The 23,659-nt window shown below is 47.2% G+C and overlaps 2 protein-coding genes across 2 annotated transcripts in view; one reads left to right on the top strand and one right to left on the bottom strand.

The window, feature by feature from the left end:
* Positions 1-1,360: 1,360 nt before the first annotated feature.
* LOC137532378 (zinc finger MYM-type protein 1-like) lies at positions 1,361-4,033 on the bottom strand. Its single transcript, XM_068252810.1, has 2 exons — positions 2,138-4,033; positions 1,361-2,074 (listed from the first exon to the last, which is right to left on the bottom strand). Exons 1-2 carry the CDS (start codon positions 4,031-4,033, stop codon positions 1,361-1,363), a joined length of 2,610 nt encoding a protein of 869 aa, XP_068108911.1.
* Positions 4,034-7,788: 3,755 nt separating this feature from the next.
* Positions 7,789-23,659, top strand: part of LOC137532377 (uncharacterized) — a 91,494-nt gene continuing 75,623 nt past the window's right edge. The window contains exon 1 of the mRNA XM_068252809.1: positions 7,789-9,328. Within this exon, the coding sequence (XP_068108910.1) occupies positions 7,789-9,328 (1,540 nt within the window). The remainder of the gene's footprint in view (positions 9,329-23,659) is intronic.

Genomic DNA, 23,659 nt, shown 5'->3' with positions numbered 1-23,659 from the left:
GGTACTTCTGCCACCCGCTGTCTCCTCTCATACCCCCTCAATCTGTATTGCCGCTGGCGCTCCACGCCATTCAGTTCCAAACACAGTTCCAAACAGTTCCGTGTTTGGAACTGAATGGCGTGGAGCGCCAGAGGCAATACAGCTTGAGGGGATATGAGACCAAAGAATTCCTGTATGGACCAAAGAATTCCTGTATGGACACACTTTATACCATTAGTCTGAGCTAACAGGAGAGACACTCCCGGGAGTATAAAGACATTGGTGTGTGTGGACACTGGATGATTGAGAAGCATGTGTGACACAGCCGGCTGTGTATGTTTAGGCTGAGAATCACTATAGGCTCACGGTTTTATGGGGGATATTGGGGGGTTTTGTATTGCTAATTCAATAAAGTATAGTGTGATATGAAGACTTGATGGTGGTTTGTGGTTGTTGGAGATTAGTTTAACCATATGAGGCTCCCAGAGGCGGCCTTAGAGTATGCGGGGCCTAGGGCGAGTGTCACATGCGGGGCCTAGAGCCGTAAGTGTAGGCCATATACCGTATCGCCACGTTCATGGACTTGTCGCCTTTAATGCAGTACAACTTACTATTATTGTTTGAAAACAATTACGTTCGGTAAAGGCCACTAAGCCAACCAATATAAAAACAATTAAAATATGTAATGTAGTCAAACAGCCAATGGTACTACCATTCGCTATTTGATTACATTACGCATTTTAATTATTCTTATGCTAGGTACACACAATGATATCTTCTGGCAGATTTACTGTCAGATTGATTATTTCCAACAAGTCTGATCTGATTTCCCATAGTTTTTCCGTTCACTTCTATGGAAAAATCAATCGGAAATCAAATCGGATATGTTCTAAATCTGCCAGAAAATCTCATTGTGAGTACCAAATATTATATTGGTTTAGTGGCCTTTAACCAACTGAATTACTTGTTCAGAAACATAAAAGTGGAGCTGAACTCATGAACAGGACAGAAGGAAAACAAATAAATACACCCTGTATGTATTTAGAGAGTTTAGCTTGTTTAATCTACCCTCATTTGTGTCTAATCACTAGTTGTAATTTGATCTCTCCCCTGGGTCACCTGACTGCCATGGCAGATAAGCTCATTTGAAAGCACAGGATGTTAACAATATGTCTGCTTCCATGAAAGCAGGAAGTAGAAACAGTGCAGATTTATTTCAGGATTAATATAAGCATTTTTCTTTAAAGGTTATGCTGTTGTAACTAGATAACACTCGCTTCTTCTGCCGAACCCGCTGCTGGAGTCAGCAAACTAATTACAGAGAACCAGAAACGCATGTAATAAAATTAACACTTTCCAGAAAGAGCTTCTGCTTTGACAGTCACAGACGGAAGTCCACTTTTCTGGCTTTTTGCTGAGCAAAATCGTTAATGAGATCTTCGTAATCCATTGTTGAGGCAATTTCCTTTTCAATTGACAAAATAGCTAAACTGCACAGTCTGCTTTGTGCCATTGTTGATCGTAGATAACTTTTGATAAGTTTCAACTTTGAAAAACTTCTTTCCGCGCTGGCAACGGTCACAGGTATTGTCAACATAACTCTGTACGCAACAACAATGTTGGGAAATGAATCTCGAATGGGCCAAATGTACCGAAGACACTCTTGAGCTGTATTAATGTTATCAGGAAGCATTTCTCGAAAAATCTTCAATTCTCCACATAAATCAATTCCGTCCAAATCACGTGAATCTTCTGTGCATAACTTGCTGTCCAAATTCATGCAGCACTTTAACAAATCGTCGTCGTTCAATGCCTGCAAACTCTTCAACTTGTACAGAAATCCAAAGATTGAAGCATACTCTTCCAGCTGTTGGAATCTTTTTTCCATTGAGCTAAGTGCTTGATCCACTATCCATAAGAAGTATCCTGTTCTGAAGGCCTCCTCCGGCGAAAATGTTGATTCATCGTTACTCTCATAATTGAATTGTTTTTTCTTCCGTGCGACTCTTCGTTCTTTGAATTTCTGTTCTACATTAATTTCAGATGCAATTTCCTTTGCTATGATCATAGCACCAGAGAATCCGGTTTCCCGGTACTTTTCCAGGAAAGTAACAAGGCCTTTGATTTGCTGTATTGCCACATCAAGCTGCATGTCAGCTGATTGCAAAGTTTTGCTGACAGTATTCACAGCAAATAAAAGGTCGTACCATATGATTAAGCTCAGAATAAACTCGAAGCTTCCAAGCTCATAGTTTGCAAGACATTCTGATTCACTTTTCACTAGCGGATCATTGGCGTTATCAGTGACAGTCAACAGTGCCTCCCTGACTTCTCTTATCTGATAACGTAGTGCTTTCACACTTTCAAGGCGGCACTCCCACCTTGTTTCTGACAGTGATTTTGTGGTCATGAAAGGCACAGCTTCTTCCAAAATTTTCCACCTTTCAGTCGACCCAGCAAAACATTTATATATTCTCTGTATGACACCAAAAAATGTCACTGCTTGGGAGTTGCATTTAGCCATGTCTCCTAAAACAAGGTTAAGATTATGGCAGCCACAAGGAGTGTAAAATGCTCGACTATTCATGCGAAGAATGTGCGCTTGAACTCCTTGGTGCTTTCCCTTCATGTTCGCACCATTGTCGTACCCCTGTCCACGACAATCGGCAATGTCCAGACCATGGTTTTCCAGTGCGGCAAGAAGAGCCTCTGACAATCCCTTTCCTGTTGCGTTGTCCACATTGAGAAATTCAATGAAGTGCTCCATCACCTTCACTTCTTGAGCCGATACATCCACAAAACGCAATATAAGGGACATCTGCTCTTTGTGGCTAACATCAGGCGTGCAGTCAAGGATGACAGCAAAATATTTGGCACGTTTATTCACTTTACCAATGATTTTCCCTTTAACTGCTGACGCCATCAGATCGATGAGCTCATTTTGGATCCTATGCCCGAGGTAATGGTCATGTGCCTCTGCGTTCTTAATTCGTCTAACATGTTCTTGCATTGTTGGATCAAACTTGGCCAGCATCTCAACTAATCCTAAAAAATGGCCGTTGTTAGGTGTATAAAGTTTCTCATTTTTACCACGAAATGCACTGTTGTTTTCAGCAAGGTACTGCACAATTGCCAAAATTCTTGTTAAGACTGCGCGCCAATGCAGTTTTTCTTTTCTAATTTGTTCCACCATGATGTTATTTATTGCGCTACCACTGGACATTCTCTGAGCTGATTCCAACCACACTTTCACACACTTAACGTGATTTCCTGAAATCTCGTGTTGCTGAAGTTTTTCGCCAAGATGCTTCCAGTCACAGCAGCCTTCGTTTGCCATTTGGCCTCCAGTAGCTGCCGTGCCAAACAACTTACAAGGAAAGCAAAATAGTCTATCTTTGGTCTTGGAATAAGTTAACCATTGCCTATCCACTGTTTCTCCATTTGGCATCTTCCTTGTAAAAAAATTAGTTGAAAAATGTCTGTTGCCTTCATTCTTTGGGTATTCAAAGTCATTTGGTAACCTGATTGGACCCTTTTCCACTAACATGTCACGCACATTACTGGTAACATGTTCCCAATTACCTGGATCATAAATGTCCTCTAGCGTGCTTGTTGTTTCAAGAGGAGTGTCAGACGTGTGCAGATTAATGCTTCCTGTTCCGCTTACACTTTCACAAGAAAGGTACTCACTTTCTGCTGTGTCTGCTTCGATAACATTGTCACCACAGAGAGGTCCGCCAATTTCCTTGTTGCTCGTGGGCAACTGCCCATCATCACAAGAGGGTGATGAAATGCTTTCGTTGCCAGCAAGTTTTCTTTTTTCGTTGGATGTACAACTTGGTATCAGAACTTGGTCAGCTGTCACGTCATCAAGGCGATTGCTCGAATCCTCATTCTCAAGTCTTTGGCGTTTATCCGCTGACTTTGTTGGTACAATAAACTTCTCCAGCGCTCCCTTTTGCGTCTGAATGAAAGCTTCTTTATCTTTACGTTTCTTAGCTTTCACCGCCCCACAGTCATATTTACGGAATCTGTCTCTGTCTCTGCCACTCATGGTGATTACTGTTATTCTTTTCCCAATAAACAAAAAAACAGAAGCAAAGATGCCAGATGCTTTCAGCTGAATAGTTCTGTCTCGATGGGTTCTATTCGAGGTGGAATTTTAAGGTGGCTGTTTGAATGGCCTGTGGAAACAGACACACCATTCAGTTGCCTGAATCGTGCCACGAAGAAAAGTACATATTATAAATTACAGTTGTGTCCCTATGTGCACTTATGGGGTACTTGAGGACTGAGTTGAGAAAACCTGATTTATACCAACTTGCCTTTTCACACTATTCTTTGTAAACCCTAGAAATGGTTGTGCGTGAAAATCCCAGTAACTGAGCAGATTTTGAAATACTCAGACCAGCACGTCTGGTACCAACAACCATGCCACGCTCAAAATTGCTTAAATCACCTTTCTTTCCCATTCTGACATTCAGTTTAGAGTTCAGGAGATTGTCTTGACCAGGACCACACCCCTAAATTCATTGAAGCAACTGCCATGTGATTGGTTGATTAGATAACTGCATTAATGCAAAATTGAACAGGTGTTCCTAATAATTCTTTAGGTGAGTGTATATTTTACCTAATGGTATTCACCGTGTAGCCTGTACCAAATACTACCACTAAGACACCAGTTTAATAAAGATGAGATGTCATCATTCATGATCTGAAAGTGTTTTATTACATTAGTTTCAACACACCCAGTACCACTAGAGATAACACTTGTGACAGTCCTGGTGAGTCTGATACCCCTCCCAGACTGGCTGGTAATAGGTGCTACTAGGCTGGATTGGGAGCTGTGCATGGGTACTAGGCTGGCTGGCTGGGGATGGGTGCTAGGCTGCCTGGGGATGGGTACTAAGCTGGCTGCTTAGTTCCCATCCCCAGCTCCCCAGGCACCCATCCCCAGCCAGCCTAATACCATCCCTTACTCCCCAGCCAGCTTAGCACCCACCCCCAGATCCCCAGCCAGCCACCTACCCATCCCTCTTGGAACTTAGTAATGTGTACATGCAGATAGGCACCCAGGTGAACAAGTTAGAAGTATTTACTAAAGAAACACATGCAGATATCTATACAGCTTACAAAGAACTATGATCATATATGATAATGAATACAGGAAATGACAAGCCCATAAAGATTATCATCACGTTTTACACACATCTTGTGGTTGTCTTACTATACTGCAAATTAAAGAGAACCTTAACTGAAAATTAAAAGTCAAAATAAATATAAACATGTCATACTTATCTCTGTGTAGTCTACGCATCAATCTCTTTCTCCTCTTCTGTGTACTTTTTGTCCACTGTGATCAATGGAATTCTCTGTCCTCCATTTTGAAAATGGCCATTACGCCATAACAGCTTCCTAGTCAGCACAGTGTTAAACTGTAATATCACCCACTTAAGCCTAGGTAAACATGGACATTACCTTGCACATTCAGTTGTAACTGACAGCATCCGATATATAACTGACAGCAACTGGTATATTTCTGTTCTGATAAAATATTGTCAGAACTGGAAGGGCTCACTATAAGAAGAAAATGGGGAGCTTCTGAGAGGAACCGATGGTGAGGTAAGTATGTAATATTTATTTTCAGCTACATCATGTGTTTTTTTTTAAATAATTTTTCTCAGTTCAGGTTCTATTTAAAGTAACTATGTTGTTAAACATACATCTAACAACCTGGAAATTGTAAGGTTCATGTATAGTATAGGGAGTTTAGTTACCCCACTATAGCTAGTACAGTGCCCAGTATATAGCTAGTATAGTGCCCAGTATATAGCTAGTACAGCGCCCAGTATATAGCTAGTACAGCGCCCAGTATATAGCTAGTACAGCGCCCAGTATGTAGCTAGTACAGCGCCCAGTATGTAGCTAGTACAGCGCCCAGTATGTAGCTAGTACAGCGCCCAGTATGTAGCTAGTACAGCGCCCAGTATGTAGCTAGTACAGCGCCCAGTATGTAGCTAGTACAGTGCCCAGTATATAGCTAGTATAGTGCCCAGTATGTAGCTAGTACAGTGCTCAGTATATAGCTAGTACAGTGCCCAGTATATAGCTAGTACAGTGCCCAGTATATAGCTAGTACAGTGCCCAGTATGTAGCTAGTATAGTGCCCAGTATGTAGCTAGTACAGCGCCCAGTATGTAGCTATATAGCTAATACAGCGCCCAGTATATAGCTAGTACAGCGCCCAGTATATAGCTAGTACAGCGCCCAGTATATAGCTAGTACAGCGCCCAGTATATAGCCAGTACAGCGCCCAGTATATAGCCAGTACAGCGCCCAGTATATAGCCAGTACAGCGCCCAGTATATAGCTAGTACAGCGCCCAGTATATAGCTAGTACAGCGCCCAGTATATAGCTAGTATAGTGCCCAGTATATAGCTAGTACAGTGCCCAGTATATAGCTAGTACAGCGCCCAGTATATAGCTAGTATAGCGCTCAGTATATAGCTAGTACAGCGCCCAGTATATAGCTAGTACAGCGCCCAGTATATAGCTAGTACAGCGCCCAGTATATAGCTAGTACAGTGCCCAGTATATAGCTAGTACAGTGCCCAGTATATAGCTAGTACAGCGCCCAGTATATAGCTAGTACAGCGCCCAGTATATAGCTAGTACAGCGCCCAGTATATAGCCAGTACAGCGCCCAGTATATAGCCAGTACAGCGCCCAGTATATAGCCAGTACAGCGCCCAGTATATAGCCAGTACAGCGCCCAGTATATAGCTAGTATAGCGCTCAGTATATAGCTAGTACAGTGCCCAGTATATAGCTAGTATAGTGCCCAGTATATAGCTAGTATAAATAGTGCCCAGTGCCCCAGTGCATAGCTAATATAATAACAATAATGCTCCCCCAGCCAGTGCCCCGCCCAAATCATGTACCCCTCTCCTCAAATAATCCTACCGGACGCCGGTATTTGCTGTGCCTCAGCAGAGTCCCCTGGCCTCTGCAATACGTCCGGCGGCTGCTGAAGACAGTGGCTCGCTCAGTGAGCCTCAGACTCTCAGTCCTGGTCGGCTCTAGGTCGGGCTGCGGCTGCCACGGGGAGCGCTCTCTCTGCGCATGCATATGACGTCATTCGTGACGTCACTCGCAGAGCGGAGCGCACCCAGCAGCCGTGCAGAGGAGGAAATGCCGATGCGCTCCAGCCTGCACACATACAGGAAGCGCATCAGGTGAGTGCGATCGAACAGTAAATAACAAATTAGACTGGACCAGCTCTGAGTGGCGGTGCGCGGGGCCTCCTCAAGCGCGGGGCCTGGGGCGACCGCCCCACTTGCCCCCCCCAAAGGCCGGCTCTGGAGGCTCCCCTAATTGAGGGTACACACAATTGAATAGTAGATCGGAGCGCTTAATACTATTGTTGTATCTGACATGTTCTGCAGCACTTTGCAGAGTACATAGTCATGTCACTGACTGTCCTCAGAGCAGTCCATAGTCAATTATAGTCTATAGTCACAGTGTATAGTCATGTTACTGGCAATCCCTGAGAGGGGCTCACAGTGTAATCCTTGCCATAGTCCCTATTATAGGAGGACAATATGCAAACTCCATGCAGACTGTGTCCTAGTTTAGACCAGAAAGCTAGTGCTGTACGGTGGGAGTGGAATCCAGTATGCCTCTGTGCTGCTCAAAAAAAGAAATCAGCTATGCCGCCGCCCCTCCCCCAGGCAAATAATAAGTAGCTGGTTCTTCTGGATTCCGAGAATCAGAGACTTTCACTTTGGTTTCCTCTCCTGCTGCCAGCGATGGCGTCTGCTGATCTGAGCGAGGAGCTGAAGTGCTCCCTCTGCCTGGAGAGTTATATAGATCCTGTAAGCCTGAGATGTGGTCACAACTTCTGCCGGGTCTGTATTGATCGTGTGCTGGACTCACAGGAGGGGTCAGCAGGTTATTCCTGTCCTGAATGTAGAGAGAAGTACAAGGAGCGGCCTGGACTACAGACAAACATTGCTCTGAGAAACATAGCAGAGCGTTTCCTGTCTACTCAGCCAGATCAGGAGTTGGCCGGAGTCCATTGTACTTACTGTGTGGACTCTCCTGTACCTGCTGTTATATCCTGTGTGCTGTGTGACGCTTCTATGTGTGATAAACACCTGAGAGTCCACAGCAAGGCACCAGAACACGTCTTATGTGCCCCCACCTCCTCCCCGGAGACCAGGAAATGCTCCGTCCATAAGAAGATCCTGGAGTATTACTGCACTGAGGATGCTGCCTGTGTCTGTGTGTCCTGCACTTTGGCTGGAGAACATCGGGGACACCAGGTGGAGACACTACAGGAAGCCTCTGAGAAGAAGAAGAAGAAGCTGAGAAATGATCTGCAGACACTGATGACAGAGACAGAGGAGGCTGAGAAAAGAGTCCAGAGTCTGGAGGAAAGCAGGAGAAAAGCACAAGAAAAAGCAGATGGTGAAGCAGTGAGAGTCACTGCCCTGTTTAGAGACCTCAGGAGACGCCTGGAGGAGCTGGAGGAGAGAGTCCTGAGTGACATCACAAGGCGGGTACAATGCTATGATGACATCATCAGACAGCTGGAGATAAAGAAGGCGGAGCTGTCCAGGAATATGCGTCACATTGAGGAGCTGTGTCACATGACTGATCCACTGACTGTCTTACAGGAATCAGACACAGGTGACTTGTGTGACACGGAGGACAGACATGATAAGCAGCTCCATGATGGAGGGGATCTGGATGTGGCCAGCATCTCACACACATTACACACAGGACTAGCTGATATCATGTCTGGGGTAACTGGGGGGATCTCTGTACAGCCTGCAGACATATTACTGGATTTAAACACAGCTTGTTATAGTCTACATATGTCAGATGACAGGAAAACTGTATCCTGGTCACCATGGCAGAATTACCCAGCAACGCCACAGAGATTGCAGGATTATTCTCAGGTGTTGAGCAGCCGGAGTTTCTCCTCAGGGCGACATTACTGGGAAGTGGATGTTGGGGGATCAGATATATGGAGAGTTGGGATGTGTTACCCCAGTATAGACAGGAGAGGAGAGCAGTCAGGGATTGGAGGTAATAACAAGTCCTGGGGGTTGTGCAGGTGGGGTAATGAGTACTCAGTGATACATGACAGGAAAGAGATTGTGTTACCTGATGGGATCCCCAGTGACAGAGTCAGGATATATCTGGATTATGAGGCCGGGCAGATCTCCTTTTATGCCCTGTGTGACCCCATCAGACACCTCCACACCTTCACTGCCACCTTCACTGAGCCCCTCCATGCTGGGTTATTGGTAATGGGAGGTTATATAAAGATGTCTGGGGGGAGTTAGGGGGTGTGAGAGCTCCGCCCACTGGTGACATCACAGGGAGAGGATTGTGATTGGCTGATTGTCCTGCCAGTAATTACCAGCTGTCTGTGATTTCCAGGGACAATTCCTGGTTTCTGTCCTGAATAATTATATCCTGAAATCCTCATTTATTGTCACATTGTTATAATTGTATTTCTTTATCTGTAATTGATAATAATCTATATACTTTGTATTACTTCCAGTGATGAGCTGCCTGTGATAAGAAACATGTCACATGAAACACATTATTTCTTTATAATCTTCATATATTCTGGATTAATTTTACAGTAAATAAATAAATGTTATAAAGCAGATAAACAAGAAGCATTACTCATGAATATAAATATTTACTGACAGTGTCCAGCAGGGGGAGCTTCAGACACCTCATTGGGTTTGTACAGCTCTGCTTATCAGGTGTGGTTCTGCTACTTTGAAAGGCAGTGCTGGATCTTGTGAGAAACAAAAGACACAGAGGGACCAGGAGCCCGATCTGGTGTGATATCGTCAGATCATTAAGAGGTCTACGTAATAGTGTATTTGTTATACTCACAAAATTGGGTTGATCATCCTGTAACCACTCTTTGGGCATGGGGGGGAAGTACCGTCCCCACTCGGCCTTGCTTCCGTCAGGGGTTTGGATGTGGCTCAGAGACTCGGTTGCTGCTCCGACAGAAAAAGTTCCTTTTGGAGGCCTTCCAAAAAGAGAGTACTTCCCAGAGTGGGGGTGGTTCGTAGTTAGGAGAGGGATAGGAGGCGTCCGTAGAGTCAAGAGCTGTTTGGTAAATATCCTTATACTCTAAGTAGTTATAACCAGGGTAGGTAAGAATAAAATTCTCCTACCTTAACCCATTCGCGTTCCGTCGTTTTCACTTGAGAAATGTTCACCTCCCATTCATTAGCCTATAACTTTATCACTACTTATCACAATGAACTGATCTATATCTTGTTTTTTCCGCCACCAATTAGGCTTTCTGTGGGTGGTACATTTTGCTAAAAGCCACTTTACTGTAAATGTATTTTAACAGGAAGAATAAGAAAAAAATGGAAAAAATCATTATTTCTCAGTTTTCAGCCATTATAGTTTTAAAATAATACATGCCTCCATAATTAAAACTCACGTATTGTATTTGCCCATATGTCCCGGTTATTACACCGTTAAAATTATGTCCCTATCACAATGTATTGCGACAATATTTTATTTGGAAATAAAGGTGCATTTTTTTCCATTATGCATCTATCACTATTTACAAGTTTAAAATAAAAAAATATAGAAATATTTCATCTTTACATTGATATTTAAAAAGTTTAGACCCTTAGGTAAATATTTACATGTTTTATTTTTTTTATTGTAATTGCTTTTTTTTTTTTAATATTAAACATTTTATTTGGGTATTTTTGGGAGGGTGGGATGTAAACTATAGTTTTATAATGTAACTAGCTGATTGCCCGGCGTTGCTCGGGAATATATTTGGCTGGTGTCGGCTCCACCCACTTTTTCTAACCCTAACAATTAATCAATGACCAAGTTTGTGAGCTTTGTGGTCTTTGGCATCAATAATTTGTATTGAAATGAAAAAATCTGATGGGTTGTTTGTGGCTCCACCCCCTTTTCTGAATTTAAACCCCAGTCACCCAATGACCAACTGTACCAGGTTTGAGGCCTGTGCCATTAACAGTGCAAGAATGGTAGCAATTAAATATTCCACTTGAAAAGCAACAGGTGAAGCTTTATACACTATTGTAGGCTCCACCCACTTTTCTGAATATTAATCCCATTCACTGAGTGAGCAACAGTGCAAAGTTTGAGAACCCTCCAATTAACAATGTAAGAATGGCTGCAGTTTACATTTTCCCAGTGAAATTTGTATTTGTCTCCACCCACTGATGACCCGGCGTTGCCCGGGTATGTAGTTGACAGGTGTTGGGTCCGCCCACTTTTCCTAACCCTAACGCACAAACACTCAATGACCAAGTTTGTGAGCTTTGGGGTCTTTAGCATCAATAATTTGTATATTCCCATAGAAATTAAACAAATCAGATTGGCTGCTTGTGGCTCTGCCCCTCTCCAGCATTTGAACTCCAGTCACCCAATGACCAACTGTAGCAGGTTTGAGGCATCTGCTATTACCAGTGTAAAAATGGCAGCAATTTAAATATTCCCCTTGAAAATCGACAGGTGAATTTTGATTGGCTATTATATGCTCCACCCACTTCCCTGAATATTAATCTCAGTCACCCAGTGACCATCTGGGCAAAGCTTGGGAACCCTGCCATTAACAGTGTAAGAAGGCCCGCAGTCTACATTTTCCCAGTGAAATTTGGTTTTGGCTCTGCCTTCTTTTTGTCACCTGGACACAAAGTCACTCAATGACCAAGTTTATGAGCTTTGGGGTCCTTGGCATCAATAATTTGTATTTTCCAAGAAATGAAACGGTTTGTGGCTCTGTCCCCTTTTCTGAATTTGAATCCCAATGACTAACTGTAGCAGGTTTGAGGCTTGTGCCATTAACAGTGCAAGAATGGCAGAAATTTTAATATTCCCCTTGAAAATCAACAGGTGATTTTGATTGGCTTTTTTAGGCTCCACCCACTTTTATGAATCTTAATCCCAGTCACCCAGTAACCAATTGTACAAAAGTTTGAGAACCCTGCCATTAACAGTGAAGAAGGGCTGCAGTTTGCAATTTCCCAGAAAATCTGTTTTTGACTCCACCCACTTTTTGTAACCTTGACACACAGTCGACCAAGTTTGTGAGCTTTTGGGTTCCAGCCAGGCATCAAAATTGTGTGAATAGAAGCAGTTTATCCAAAAAAAGCAAATCTGATTGGATTTTTGTGGCTCCACCCCTTTAGTGAATTTGAACCCCAGTCACTTGATGACCGACTGTAGCAGGTTTGATGCCTCTGCCATTAACAGTGTAAGAATGACAGCAGTTTCAATATTCCCCTTGAAAATCAATAGGTGAATTTTGATTGGCTCTTGTAGGCTCCACCTACTTTTCCGTATATTAATCCTAGTCCCCCAGTGACCAACTGTGTCAAGTTTGAGATCCCTGCCATTAACAGTGTAAGAATAGCTGCAATTTATATTTTCCCATGTAAAAAGTTGTCTTTGGCTCTGCCCACTATTTCTAATCTTGACATACAGTCACTCACTGATCACGTTTATGAGCTTTGTGGTCTTTGGCATCAATAAGTTGCATTTTACCATTGAAATTAAACAAATCTGATTGGCTGTTTTTGGCCCACTCCCCTTTCAGAATTTAAACCCCAGTCTCCCAGTGACTGACTGTACCAGATTTGAGGCCTCTGCCATTAAGAGTGTATGAATAGCAGCAATGTAATTATTCACCTTGAAAATCAAAAGGTGAATTTTGATTGGCTGTTGTAGGCTACACCCACTTTCCTGAATATTAGTCCCAGTCACCCAGTGGCCAACTGTGTCAAGATTGAGAACCCTGCCAATAACAGAATGGCTGAAATCAATCTAAAAAATCTGATTTGTGGCTCCCCCCACTTTAGTGAATTTGGACCCCAGTCACCCAATAACTGACTGTATCAGGTTTGAGACCTCTGCCATTAAAGGATACCACAGCTGAATAAACAGATAACTCCAGTGTGTGGGGGGGGGTCAAAAGTACATACTGTGACCTCCTCCTGCCCCCTCCGTCTGCCGCTGTTCGTGCACTATTCATACCGGTGTCCCGGCGACTTGCTTGACCCTTGACCTGAACATATTTCTTCTCTCTTCACTTCTGGCCGGCGCATAGCTTTCGGCTCAGAAGCACGCTGTCCTCTCCGTCTAATCTAGGCTGCGTGTGCGCTCCATTACACCAAACGTCACATGATTAGCATGTGACGCTTGGTGTACGGGAACACACACGCAGCCCAGATTAGACGGAGTAAAATGTAATGTAAATGTTCCCCCTTGAAAATCAATAGGTACATTTTGATTGGCTGTTTTAGGCTCCACCCACATTTCTGAATATTAATCCCAGTCACCCAGTGACAGTGTCAAGTTTGGGAACCCTGCCATGTAAAAAAGTTGTTGGTGCCGCACAATTTTTCTAACCTTGACATACAGTCACGCTATCAAGTTTATCAGCTTTGGGGTCCTTGGTATCAATACTTTGTATATTCCCATTGAAAAATAAACAAATCTGATTGGCTGTTTGTGGCTCCGCCCCCTTTCTGAATTTGAACCCTAATCACCCAATGACTGACTGTATCAGGTTTGAGGCATCTGCTATTAACAGTATAAGAATGGTAGCAGCTTAAATATTCCCTTTGAAAATCGAAAGGTGAATTTCTATTGGCTGTTGTAGGCTCCACCTACCTTCCAAATTCTTAATCTCATTCACCCAGTGACCAACTGTGCAAAGTTTGAGAACCCTGCCATTAACAATGTAAGAATGGCTGCAGTTTATGTTTTCCCAGTAAAAGTTGTTTTTGGCTCCACCCACTTTTTGTAACCTGGACACACAGTCACTCAATGACCAAGTTTGTGAGCTTTCAGGTTCCTGGCATCAAAAATGTGTGAATGGAAGCAGTTTATCCACCAAGGAAATCTGATTGGCTGTTTGTGGCCCCGCCCCTTTAGTGAATTTGGACCCCAGTTACCCAAAGACACACTGTAGGAAGTTTGAAGCCTCTGCCATTAACAGTGTAAGAATGACAGCAGTTTAAATATTCCCCTTGAAAATCAATAGGTGAATTTTGATTGGCTTTTTTAGGCTCCACCCACTTTCTTGAATCTTAATCACATTCACCCAGTGACCAAGTGTGCCAAGTTTGAGAACCCTGCGATTAACAGTGTAAGAATGGTTGCAGTTTACATTTTCCCATTGAAAATGAACGGCTGAAATTTGATTGGCTGTTTTATGCTCCGCCCACTTTTCCTAGATTTGTAACCTCGGTCACCAAGTGACCAACTGTGCCAAGTGTGGGGACTCTGGCTCGATTACTGGCAGAATGGCAGCCTTTTACATTTTTTCCATTGACTTGAATGGGTGAAATCTGATTCGCTGTTTGTAGCTCCGCCCATGTGTGCAGGGGGGCTGCGAGACCCCCAGAACATATCATCCCAGGTAGTAAGGGATCTGTATACCAAGTTTCGTTCAAATCGGTGAAGCCGTTTTCGCGTGATAGCGGCACATACACACACACACACACACACACATATACATACATACATCCGATTTTATATATATAGATTGTGTGTTGTTTTTAATTTTTTTTACTTTTAGTTGTAGTTTTACTTTTTGGCCACAAGATGGCGGCCATGAGTTTGTTTACATGACGTCACTCTAAGAGTTGCCTCCCCCCTGCGTCACGCTTAGAGTGACGCAGGGGGGAGGCAACGGCCAGAAAAAGCACAGCTTCCGAGAGAAGCTGTCAATTTTTCAGCAGGGGAGAGTAATCAGTGATCGGGCACCATAGCCTGATACATTGATTCCGTGGCTACCAAATCCGCGGCCGGGAAGGCGCGTGCACGCGCGCGATCGGCTGCGGGAGCACGCGGTAGCGCGCATGGTTCCTGGACGTAGTTTCTACGTCCAGGAACCAAAATAGGTTAAAGAGTAACTGTCAGGCTGCAAAAGCTAATTTAAACCTCTATTCTCCTGTGTTAAATAGTTTAGAAGGAAGCCAAAAAGCCAACACTGAAGTTAAAAATCTCTCTTACTTTGATGTTTGCTGGACAGCAAGGCTCTGTATTCCCAAGCTCCTAAGGAGGCCGTCAGGACGCATAACAGATACTGCAAAGCATTCTGGGGCTGCTTCTTCTCCCCAGTGCACTCCCTTGGTCCACCCCTTCATTTCCCTATCCCGCCCTAAGGCTGCTTTCACAGTGGGAAGTTACAGGCTCATGTTACAGCAGCTTGTAACAGCAGCCTAACTCACAGCACATGTTCCCTTAGAGCAGAGGTTCCCAACCGGTGTGCCGCGACACATTTATGTGTCGCGGCAGCACCAGCAATGTGTCGCCGCTCTCTGCTCCCCCTGCTCGTCTCCCCCGCAGATCGCCCTTCTCAGGGCTACAAGAAAATGGCCACCGCCGTCCACATTTGCAGACATTCGGCGGCCATTTTCTTGTAGATGTGCACTAACTACAGGCAGAGGGCGGAGGCAGCGCATGGAGGACGGAGCCACGGTGCGAATGAGTGGCTCAGGGAGGAGAAGAAGGGGCGGAGTGGTGGCTATGGAGGGGTGAGTTAGGGCGGGAATCCCCAACCTGTGGTCTGCGGGACACTCCCAGTTGGGCCGCAGGACTGTCCTCTTCCCTTTCTGGGGCACTATACTGGGGCACTATACTGGGGTGCTATCCTGGGGCAATATACTGGCTATACTGGGGCACTATACTGGGGTGCTATCCTGGGGCAATATACTGGCTATACTGGGGCACTATACTGGGGTGCTATCCTGGGGCAATATACTGGCTATACTGGGGCACTATACTGGGGCACTATACTAGCTATCCTGGGCCACTATACTGGCTATCCTGGGGCACTATACTGGGGCACTATACTGGCTATCCTGGGGCACTATACTGGCTATCCTGGGGCACTATACTGGGGCGCTCTCCTGGGGTAATATACTGGCTATACTGGGGCACTATACTAGCTATCCTGGGGCACTATACTGGCTATCCTGGGGCACTATACTGGGGCACTATACTGGCTATCCTGGGGCACTATACTGGCTATACTGGGGCACTATACTGGCTATACTGGGGCACTATACTGGCTATACTGGGGCACTATTCTGGCTATACTGGGGCACTATACTGGCTATACTTGGGCACTATACTGGGGCACTATACTAGCTATACTGGGGCACTGCAGCATCAGCAGATTGTTTCTGAGCCCCTCATTGTGCCTGCAGCATCAGCAGATTGTTACTGAGCCCCTCGTTGTGCCTGCAGCATCCGCAGATTGTTACTCAGCCCCTCATTGTGCCTGCAGCACCAGCAGATTGTCACTGAGCCCCTCATTGTGCCTGCAGCATCAGCAGATTGTCACTGAGCCCCTCATTGTGCCTGCAGCATCCACAGATTGTTACTGAGCCCCTCATTGTGCCTGCAGCATCAGCAGATTGTTACTGAGCCCCTCGTTGTGCCTGCAGCATCAGCAGATTGTCACTGAGCCCCTTATTGTGCCTGCAGCATCATCAGATTGTTACTGAGCCCCTCATTGTGCCTGCAGCATCAGCAGATTGTTACTGAGCCCCTCATTGTGCCTGCAGCATCAGCAGATTGTTACTGAGCCCCTTATTGTGCCTGCAGCATCAGCAGATTGTTACTGAGCTCCTCATTGTGCCTGCAGCATCAGCAGATTGTTACTGAGCCCCTCATTGTGCCTGCAGCATCAGCAGATTGTCTCTGAGCCCCTCAGTGTGCCTGCAGCATCAGCAGATTGTTACTGAGCCCCTCATTGTGCCTGCAGCATCAGCAGATTGTTACCGAGCCCCTCATTGTGCCTACAGTATCAGCAGATTGTCACTGAGCCCCTCGTTGTGCCTGCAGTATCAGCAGATTGTTACTGAGCCCCTCATTGTGCCTGCAGCATCAGCAGGTTATTACTGAGCCCCTCATTGTGCCTGCAGCATCAGCACATTGTTACTGAGCCCCTCATTGTGCCTGCAGCATCAGCAGATTGTTACTGAGCCCCTCATTGAGCACTATACTGGCTATCCTGGGGCACTATACTGGCTATACTGGGGCACTATACTGGCTATACTGGGGCACTATACTGGCTATACTGGGGCACTATTCTGGCTATACTGGGGCACTATACTGGCTATACTTGGGCACTATACTGGGGCACTATACTAGCTATACTGGGGCACTGCAGCATCAGCAGATTGTTTCTGAGCCCCTCATTGTGCCTGCTGCATCAGCAGATTGTCACTGAGCCCCTCGTTGTACCTGCAGCACCAGCAGATTGTCACTGAGCCCCTTGTTGTGCCTGCAGCATCAGCAGATTGTTTCTGAGCCCCTCGTTGTGCCTGCAGCATCCGCAGATTGTTACTGAGCCCCTCATTGTGCCTGCAGCACCAGCAGATTGTCACTGAGCCCCTTGTTGTGCCTGCAGCATCAGCAGATTGTTTCTGAGCCCCTCATTGTGCCTGCAGCATCAGCAGATTGTCACTGAGCCCCTCATTGTGCCTGCAGCATCCGCAGATTGTTACTGAGCCCCTCATTGTGCCTGCAGCATCAGCAGATTGTTACTGAGCCCCTCGTTGTGCCTGCAGCATCAGCAGATTGTCACTGAGCCCCTTATTGTGCCTGCAGCATCATCAGATTGTTACTGAGCCCCTCATTGTGCCTGCAGCATCAGCAGATTGTTACTGAGCCCCTCATTGTGCCTGCAGCATCAGCAGATTGTTACTGAGCCCCTCATTGTGCCTGCAGCATCAGCAGATTGTCTCTGAGCCCCTCAGTGTGCCTGCAGCATCAGCAGATTGTTACTGAGCCCCTCATTGTGCCTACAGTATCAGCAGATTGTCACTGAGCCCCTCGTTGTGCCTGCAGTATCAGCAGATTGTTACTGAGCCCCTCATTGTGCCTGCAGCATCAGCAGGTTATTACTGAGCCCCTCATTGTGCCTGCAGCATCAGCACATTGTTACTGAGCCCCTCATTGTGCCTGCAGCATCAGCAGATTGTTACTGAGCCCCTCATTGTGCCTGCAGCATCAGCAGATTGTTACTGAGCCCCTCAATGTGCCTGCAGCACCAGCAGATTGTCACGGAGCCCCTCATTGTGCCTGCAGCATCAGCAGATTGTTACTGAGCCCCTCATTGTGACTGCAGCATCCGCAGATTGTTACTGAGCCCCTCATTGTGCCTGCAGCATCAGCAGATTGTTACTGAGCCCCTCGTTGTGCCTGCAGCATCAGCAGATTGTCACTGAGCCCCTTATTGTGCCTGCAGCATCATCAGATTGTTACTGAGCCCCTCATTGTGCCTGCAGCATCAGCAGATTGTTACTGAGCCCCTCATTGTGCCTGCAGCATCAGCAGATTGTTACTGAGCCCCTCATTGTGCCTGCAGCATCAGCAGATTGTTACTGAGCCCCTCGTTGTGCCTGCAGTATCAGCAGATTGTTACTGAGCCCGTCATTGTGCCTGCAGCATCAGCAGATTGTCTCTGAGCCCCTCAGTATGCCTGCAGTATCAGCAGATTGTCTCTGAGCCCCTCATTGTGCCTGCAGCATCAGCATATTGTTACTGAGCCCCTCGTTGTGCCTGCAGTATCAGCAGATTGTTACTGAGCCCGTCATTGTGCCTGCAGCATCAGCAGATTGTCTCTGAGCCCCTCGTTGTGCCTGCAGCATCAGCAGATTGTTACTGAGCCCCTCATTGTGCCTGCAGCATCAGAAGATTGTTACTGAGCCCCTCATTGTGCCTGCAGCATCAGCAGATTGTTACTGAGCCCCTCATTGTGCCTGCAGCATCAGCAGATTGTTACTGAGCCCCTCATTGTGCCTGCAGCATCAGCAGATTGTTACTGAGCCCCTCATTGTGCCTGAAGCATCAGCAGATTGTCACTGAGCCCCTCATTGTGCCTGCAGCACCAGCAGATTGTCACTGAGCCCCTCATTGTGCCTGCAGCATCAGCAGATTGTTGCTGATCCCCTCATTGTGCCTGCAGCATCAGCAGATTGTTACTGAGCCCCTCGTTGTGCCTGCAGCATCAGCACATTGTTACTGAGCCCCTCATTGTGCCTGCAGCATCAGCAGATTGTTACGGAGCCCCTCATTGTGCCTGCAGCATCAGCAGATTGTTACTGAGCCCCTCGTTGTGCCTGCAGCATCAGCATATTGTCACTGAGCCCCTCATTGTGCCTGAACCATCAGCAGATTGTCACTGAGCCCCTCATTGTGCCTGCAGCACCAGCAGATTGTTACTGAGCCCCTCATTGTGCCTGCAGCATCAGCAGATTGTCACTGAGCCCCTTATTGTGCCTCCAGCATCAGCAGGTTATTACTGAGCCCCTCATTGTGCCTGCAGCATCAGCAGATTGTTACTGAGCCCCTCATTGTGCCTGCAGCACCAGCAGATTGCCACGGAGCCCCTCATTGTGCCTGCAGCATCAGCAGATTGTCACTGAGCCCCTTATTGTGCCTGCAGCATCAGCAGATTGTCACTGAGCCCCTCATTGTGCCTGCAGCATCCGCAGATTGTCACTGAGCCCCTCATTGTGCCTGCAGCATCAGCATATTGTCACTGAGCCCCTTATTGTTCCTGCAGCATCAGCACATTGTTACTGAGCCCCTCATTGTGCCTGCTGCATCAGCAGATTGTTACTGAGCCCCTCATTGTGCCTGCAGCATCAGCAGATTGTTACTGAGCCCCTCATTGTGCCTGCAGCATCAGCAGATTGTTACTGAGCCCCTCATTGTGCCTGCAGCACCAGCAGATTGTCACGGAGCCCCTCATTGTGCCTGCAGCATCAGCAGATTGTCACTGAGCCCCTTATTGTGCCTGCAGCATCAGCAGATTGTCACTGAGCCCCTCATTGTGCCTGCAGCATCCGCAGATTGTCACTGAGCCCCTCATTGTGCCTGCAGCATCAGCATATTGTCACTGAGCCCCTTATTGTTCCTGCAGCATCAGCACATTGTTACTGAGCCCCTCATTGTGCCTGCAGCATCAGCAGATTGTTACTGAGCCCCTCATTGTGCCTGCAGCATCAGCAGATTGTTACTGAGCCCCTCGTTGTGCCTGCAGCATCAGCAGATTGTCACTGAGCCCCTTATTGTGCCTGCAGCATCATCAGATTCTTACTGAGCCACTCATTGTGCCTGCAGCATCAGCAGATTGTTACTGAGCCCCTCATTGTGCCTGCAGCATCAGCAGATTGTTACTGAGCCCCTCATTGTGCCTGCAGCATCAGCAGATTGTTACTGAGCCCCTCGTTGTGCCTGCAGTATCAGCAGATTGTTACTGAGCCCGTCATTGTGCCTGCAGCATCAGCAGATTGTCTCTGAGCCCCTCAGTGTGCCTGCAGTATCAGCAGATTGTCTCTGAGCCCCTCATTGTGCCTGCAGCATCAGCATATTGTTACTGAGCCCGTCATTGTGCCTGCAGCATCAGCAGATTGTCTCTGAGCCCCTCGTTGTGCCTGCAGCATCAGCAGATTGTTACTGAGCCCCTCATTGTGCCTGCAGCATCAGCAGATTGTTACTGAGCCCCTCATTGTGCCTGCAGCATCAGCAGATTGTTACTGAGCCCCTCATTGTGCCTGCAGCATCAGCAGATTGTTACTGAGCCCCTCATTGTGCCTGCAGCATCAGCAGATTGTTACTGAGCCCCTCATTGTGCCTGCAGCATCAGCAGATTGTTACTGAGCCCCTCATTGTGCCTGAAGCATCAGCAGATTGTCACTGAGCCCCTCATTGTGCCTGCAGCACCAGCAGATTGTCACTGAGCCCATCATTGTGCCTGCAGCATCAGCAGATTGTTGCTGATCCCCTCATTGTGCCTGCAGCATCAGCAGATTGTTACTGAGCCCCTCGTTGTGCCTGCAGCATCAGCAGATTGTTACTGAGCCCCTCATTGTGCCTGCAGCATCAGCAGATTGTTACTGAGCCCCTCATTGTGCCTGCAGCATCAGCAGATTGTTACTGAGCCCCTCGTTGTGCCTGCAGCATCAGCAGATTGTCACTGAGCCCCTCATTGTGCCTGAAGCATCAGCAGATTGTCACTGAGCCCCTCATTGTGCCTGCAGCATCAGCAGATTGTTACTGAGCCCCTCATTGTGCCTGCAGCATCAGCAGATTGTTACTGAGCCCCTCATTGTGCCTGCAGCATCAGCAGATTGTTACTGAGCCCCTCATTGTGCCTGAAGCATCAGCAGATTGTCACTGAGCCCCTCATTGTGCCTGCAGCACCAGCAGATTGTCACTGAGCCCCTCATTGTGCCTGCAGCATCAGCAGATTGTTGCTGATCCCCTCATTGTGCCTGCAGCATCAGCAGATTGTTACTGAGCCCCTCGTTGTGCCTGCAGCATCAGCACATTGTTACTGAGCCCCTCATTGTGCCTGCAGCATCAGCAGATTGTTACGGAGCCCCTCATTGTGCCTGCAGCATCAGCAGATTGTTACTGAGCCCCTCGTTGTGCCTGCAGCATCAGCATATTGTCACTGAGCCCCTCATTGTGCCTGAACCATCAGCAGATTGTCACTGAGCCCCTCATTGTGCCTGCAGCACCAGCAGATTGTTACTGAGCCCCTCATTGTGCCTGCAGCATCAGCAGATTGTCACTGAGCCCCTTATTGTGCCTCCAGCATCAGCAGGTTATTACTGAGCCCCTCATTGTGCCTGCAGCATCAGCAGATTGTTACTGAGCCCCTCATTGTGCCTGCAGCACCAGCAGATTGCCACGGAGCCCCTCATTGTGCCTGCAGCATCAGCAGATTGTCACTGAGCCCCTTATTGTGCCTGCAGCATCAGCAGATTGTCACTGAGCCCCTCATTGTGCCTGCAGCATCCGCAGATTGTCACTGAGCCCCTCATTGTGCCTGCAGCATCAGCATATTGTCACTGAGCCCCTTATTGTTCCTGCAGCATCAGCACATTGTTACTGAGCCCCTCATTGTGCCTGCTGCATCAGCAGATTGTTACTGAGCCCCTCATTGTGCCTGCAGCATCAGCAGATTGTTACTGAGCCCCTCATTGTGCCTGCAGCATCAGCAGATTGTTACTGAGCCCCTCATTGTGCCTGCAGCACCAGCAGATTGTCACGGAGCCCCTCATTGTGCCTGCAGCATCAGCAGATTGTCACTGAGCCCCTTATTGTGCCTGCAGCATCAGCAGATTGTCACTGAGCCCCTCATTGTGCCTGCAGCATCCGCAGATTGTCACTGAGCCCCTCATTGTGCCTGCAGCATCAGCATATTGTCACTGAGCCCCTTATTGTTCCTGCAGCATCAGCACATTGTTACTGAGCCCCTCATTGTGCCTGCAGCATCAGCAGATTGTTACTGAGCCCCTCATTGTGCCTGCAGCATCAGCAGATTGTTACTGAGCCCCTCGTTGTGCCTGCAGCATCAGCAGATTGTCACTGAGCCCCTTATTGTGCCTGCAGCATCATCAGATTGTTACTGAGCCACTCATTGTGCCTGCAGCATCAGCAGATTGTTACTGAGCCCCTCATTGTGCCTGCAGCATCAGCAGATTGTTACTGAGCCCCTCATTGTGCCTGCAGCATCAGCAGATTGTTACTGAGCCCCTCGTTGTGCCTGCAGTATCAGCAGATTGTTACTGAGCCCGTCATTGTGCCTGCAGCATCAGCAGATTGTCTCTGAGCCCCTCAGTGTGCCTGCAGTATCAGCAGATTGTCTCTGAGCCCCTCATTGTGCCTGCAGCATCAGCATATTGTTACTGAGCCCGTCATTGTGCCTGCAGCATCAGCAGATTGTCTCTGAGCCCCTCGTTGTGCCTGCAGCATCAGCAGATTGTTACTGAGCCCCTCATTGTGCCTGCAGCATCAGCAGATTGTTACTGAGCCCCTCATTGTGCCTGCAGCATCAGCAGATTGTTACTGAGCCCCTCATTGTGCCTGCAGCATCAGCAGATTGTTACTGAGCCCCTCATTGTGCCTGCAGCATCAGCAGATTGTTACTGAGCCCCTCATTGTGCCTGAAGCATCAGCAGATTGTCACTGAGCCCCTCATTGTGCCTGCAGCACCAGCAGATTGTCACTGAGCCCATCATTGTGCCTGCAGCATCAGCAGATTGTTGCTGATCCCCTCATTGTGCCTGCAGCATCAGCAGATTGTTACTGAGCCCCTCGTTGTGCCTGCAGCATCAGCAGATTGTTACTGAGCCCCTCATTGTGCCTGCAGCATCAGCAGATTGTTACTGAGCCCCTCATTGTGCCTGCAGCATCAGCAGATTGTTACTGAGCCCCTCGTTGTGCCTGCAGCATCAGCAGATTGTCACTGAGCCCCTCATTGTGCCTGAAGCATCAGCAGATTGTCACTGAGCCCCTCATTGTGCCTGCAGCACCAGCAGATTGTTACTGAGCCCCTCATTGTGCCTGCAGCATCAGCAGATTGTCACTGAGTCCCTTATTGTGCCTCCAGCATCAGCAGGTTATTACTGAGCCCCTCATTGTGCCTGCAGCATCAGCAGATTGTTACTGAGCCCCTCATTGTGCCTGCAGCACCAGCAGATTGTCACGGAGCCCCTCATTGTGCCTGCAGCATCAGCAGATTGTCACTGAGCCCCTTATTGTGCCTGCAGCATCAGCAGATTGTCACTGAGCCCCTCATTGTGCCTGCAGCATCCGCAGATTGTCACT

Source organism: Hyperolius riggenbachi, chromosome 9, assembly GCF_040937935.1.
Source record: "Hyperolius riggenbachi isolate aHypRig1 chromosome 9, aHypRig1.pri, whole genome shotgun sequence".
Lineage (NCBI taxonomy): Eukaryota > Metazoa > Chordata > Amphibia > Anura > Hyperoliidae > Hyperolius > Hyperolius riggenbachi.
This window is presented reverse-complemented; position numbering and strand designations above follow the sequence as displayed.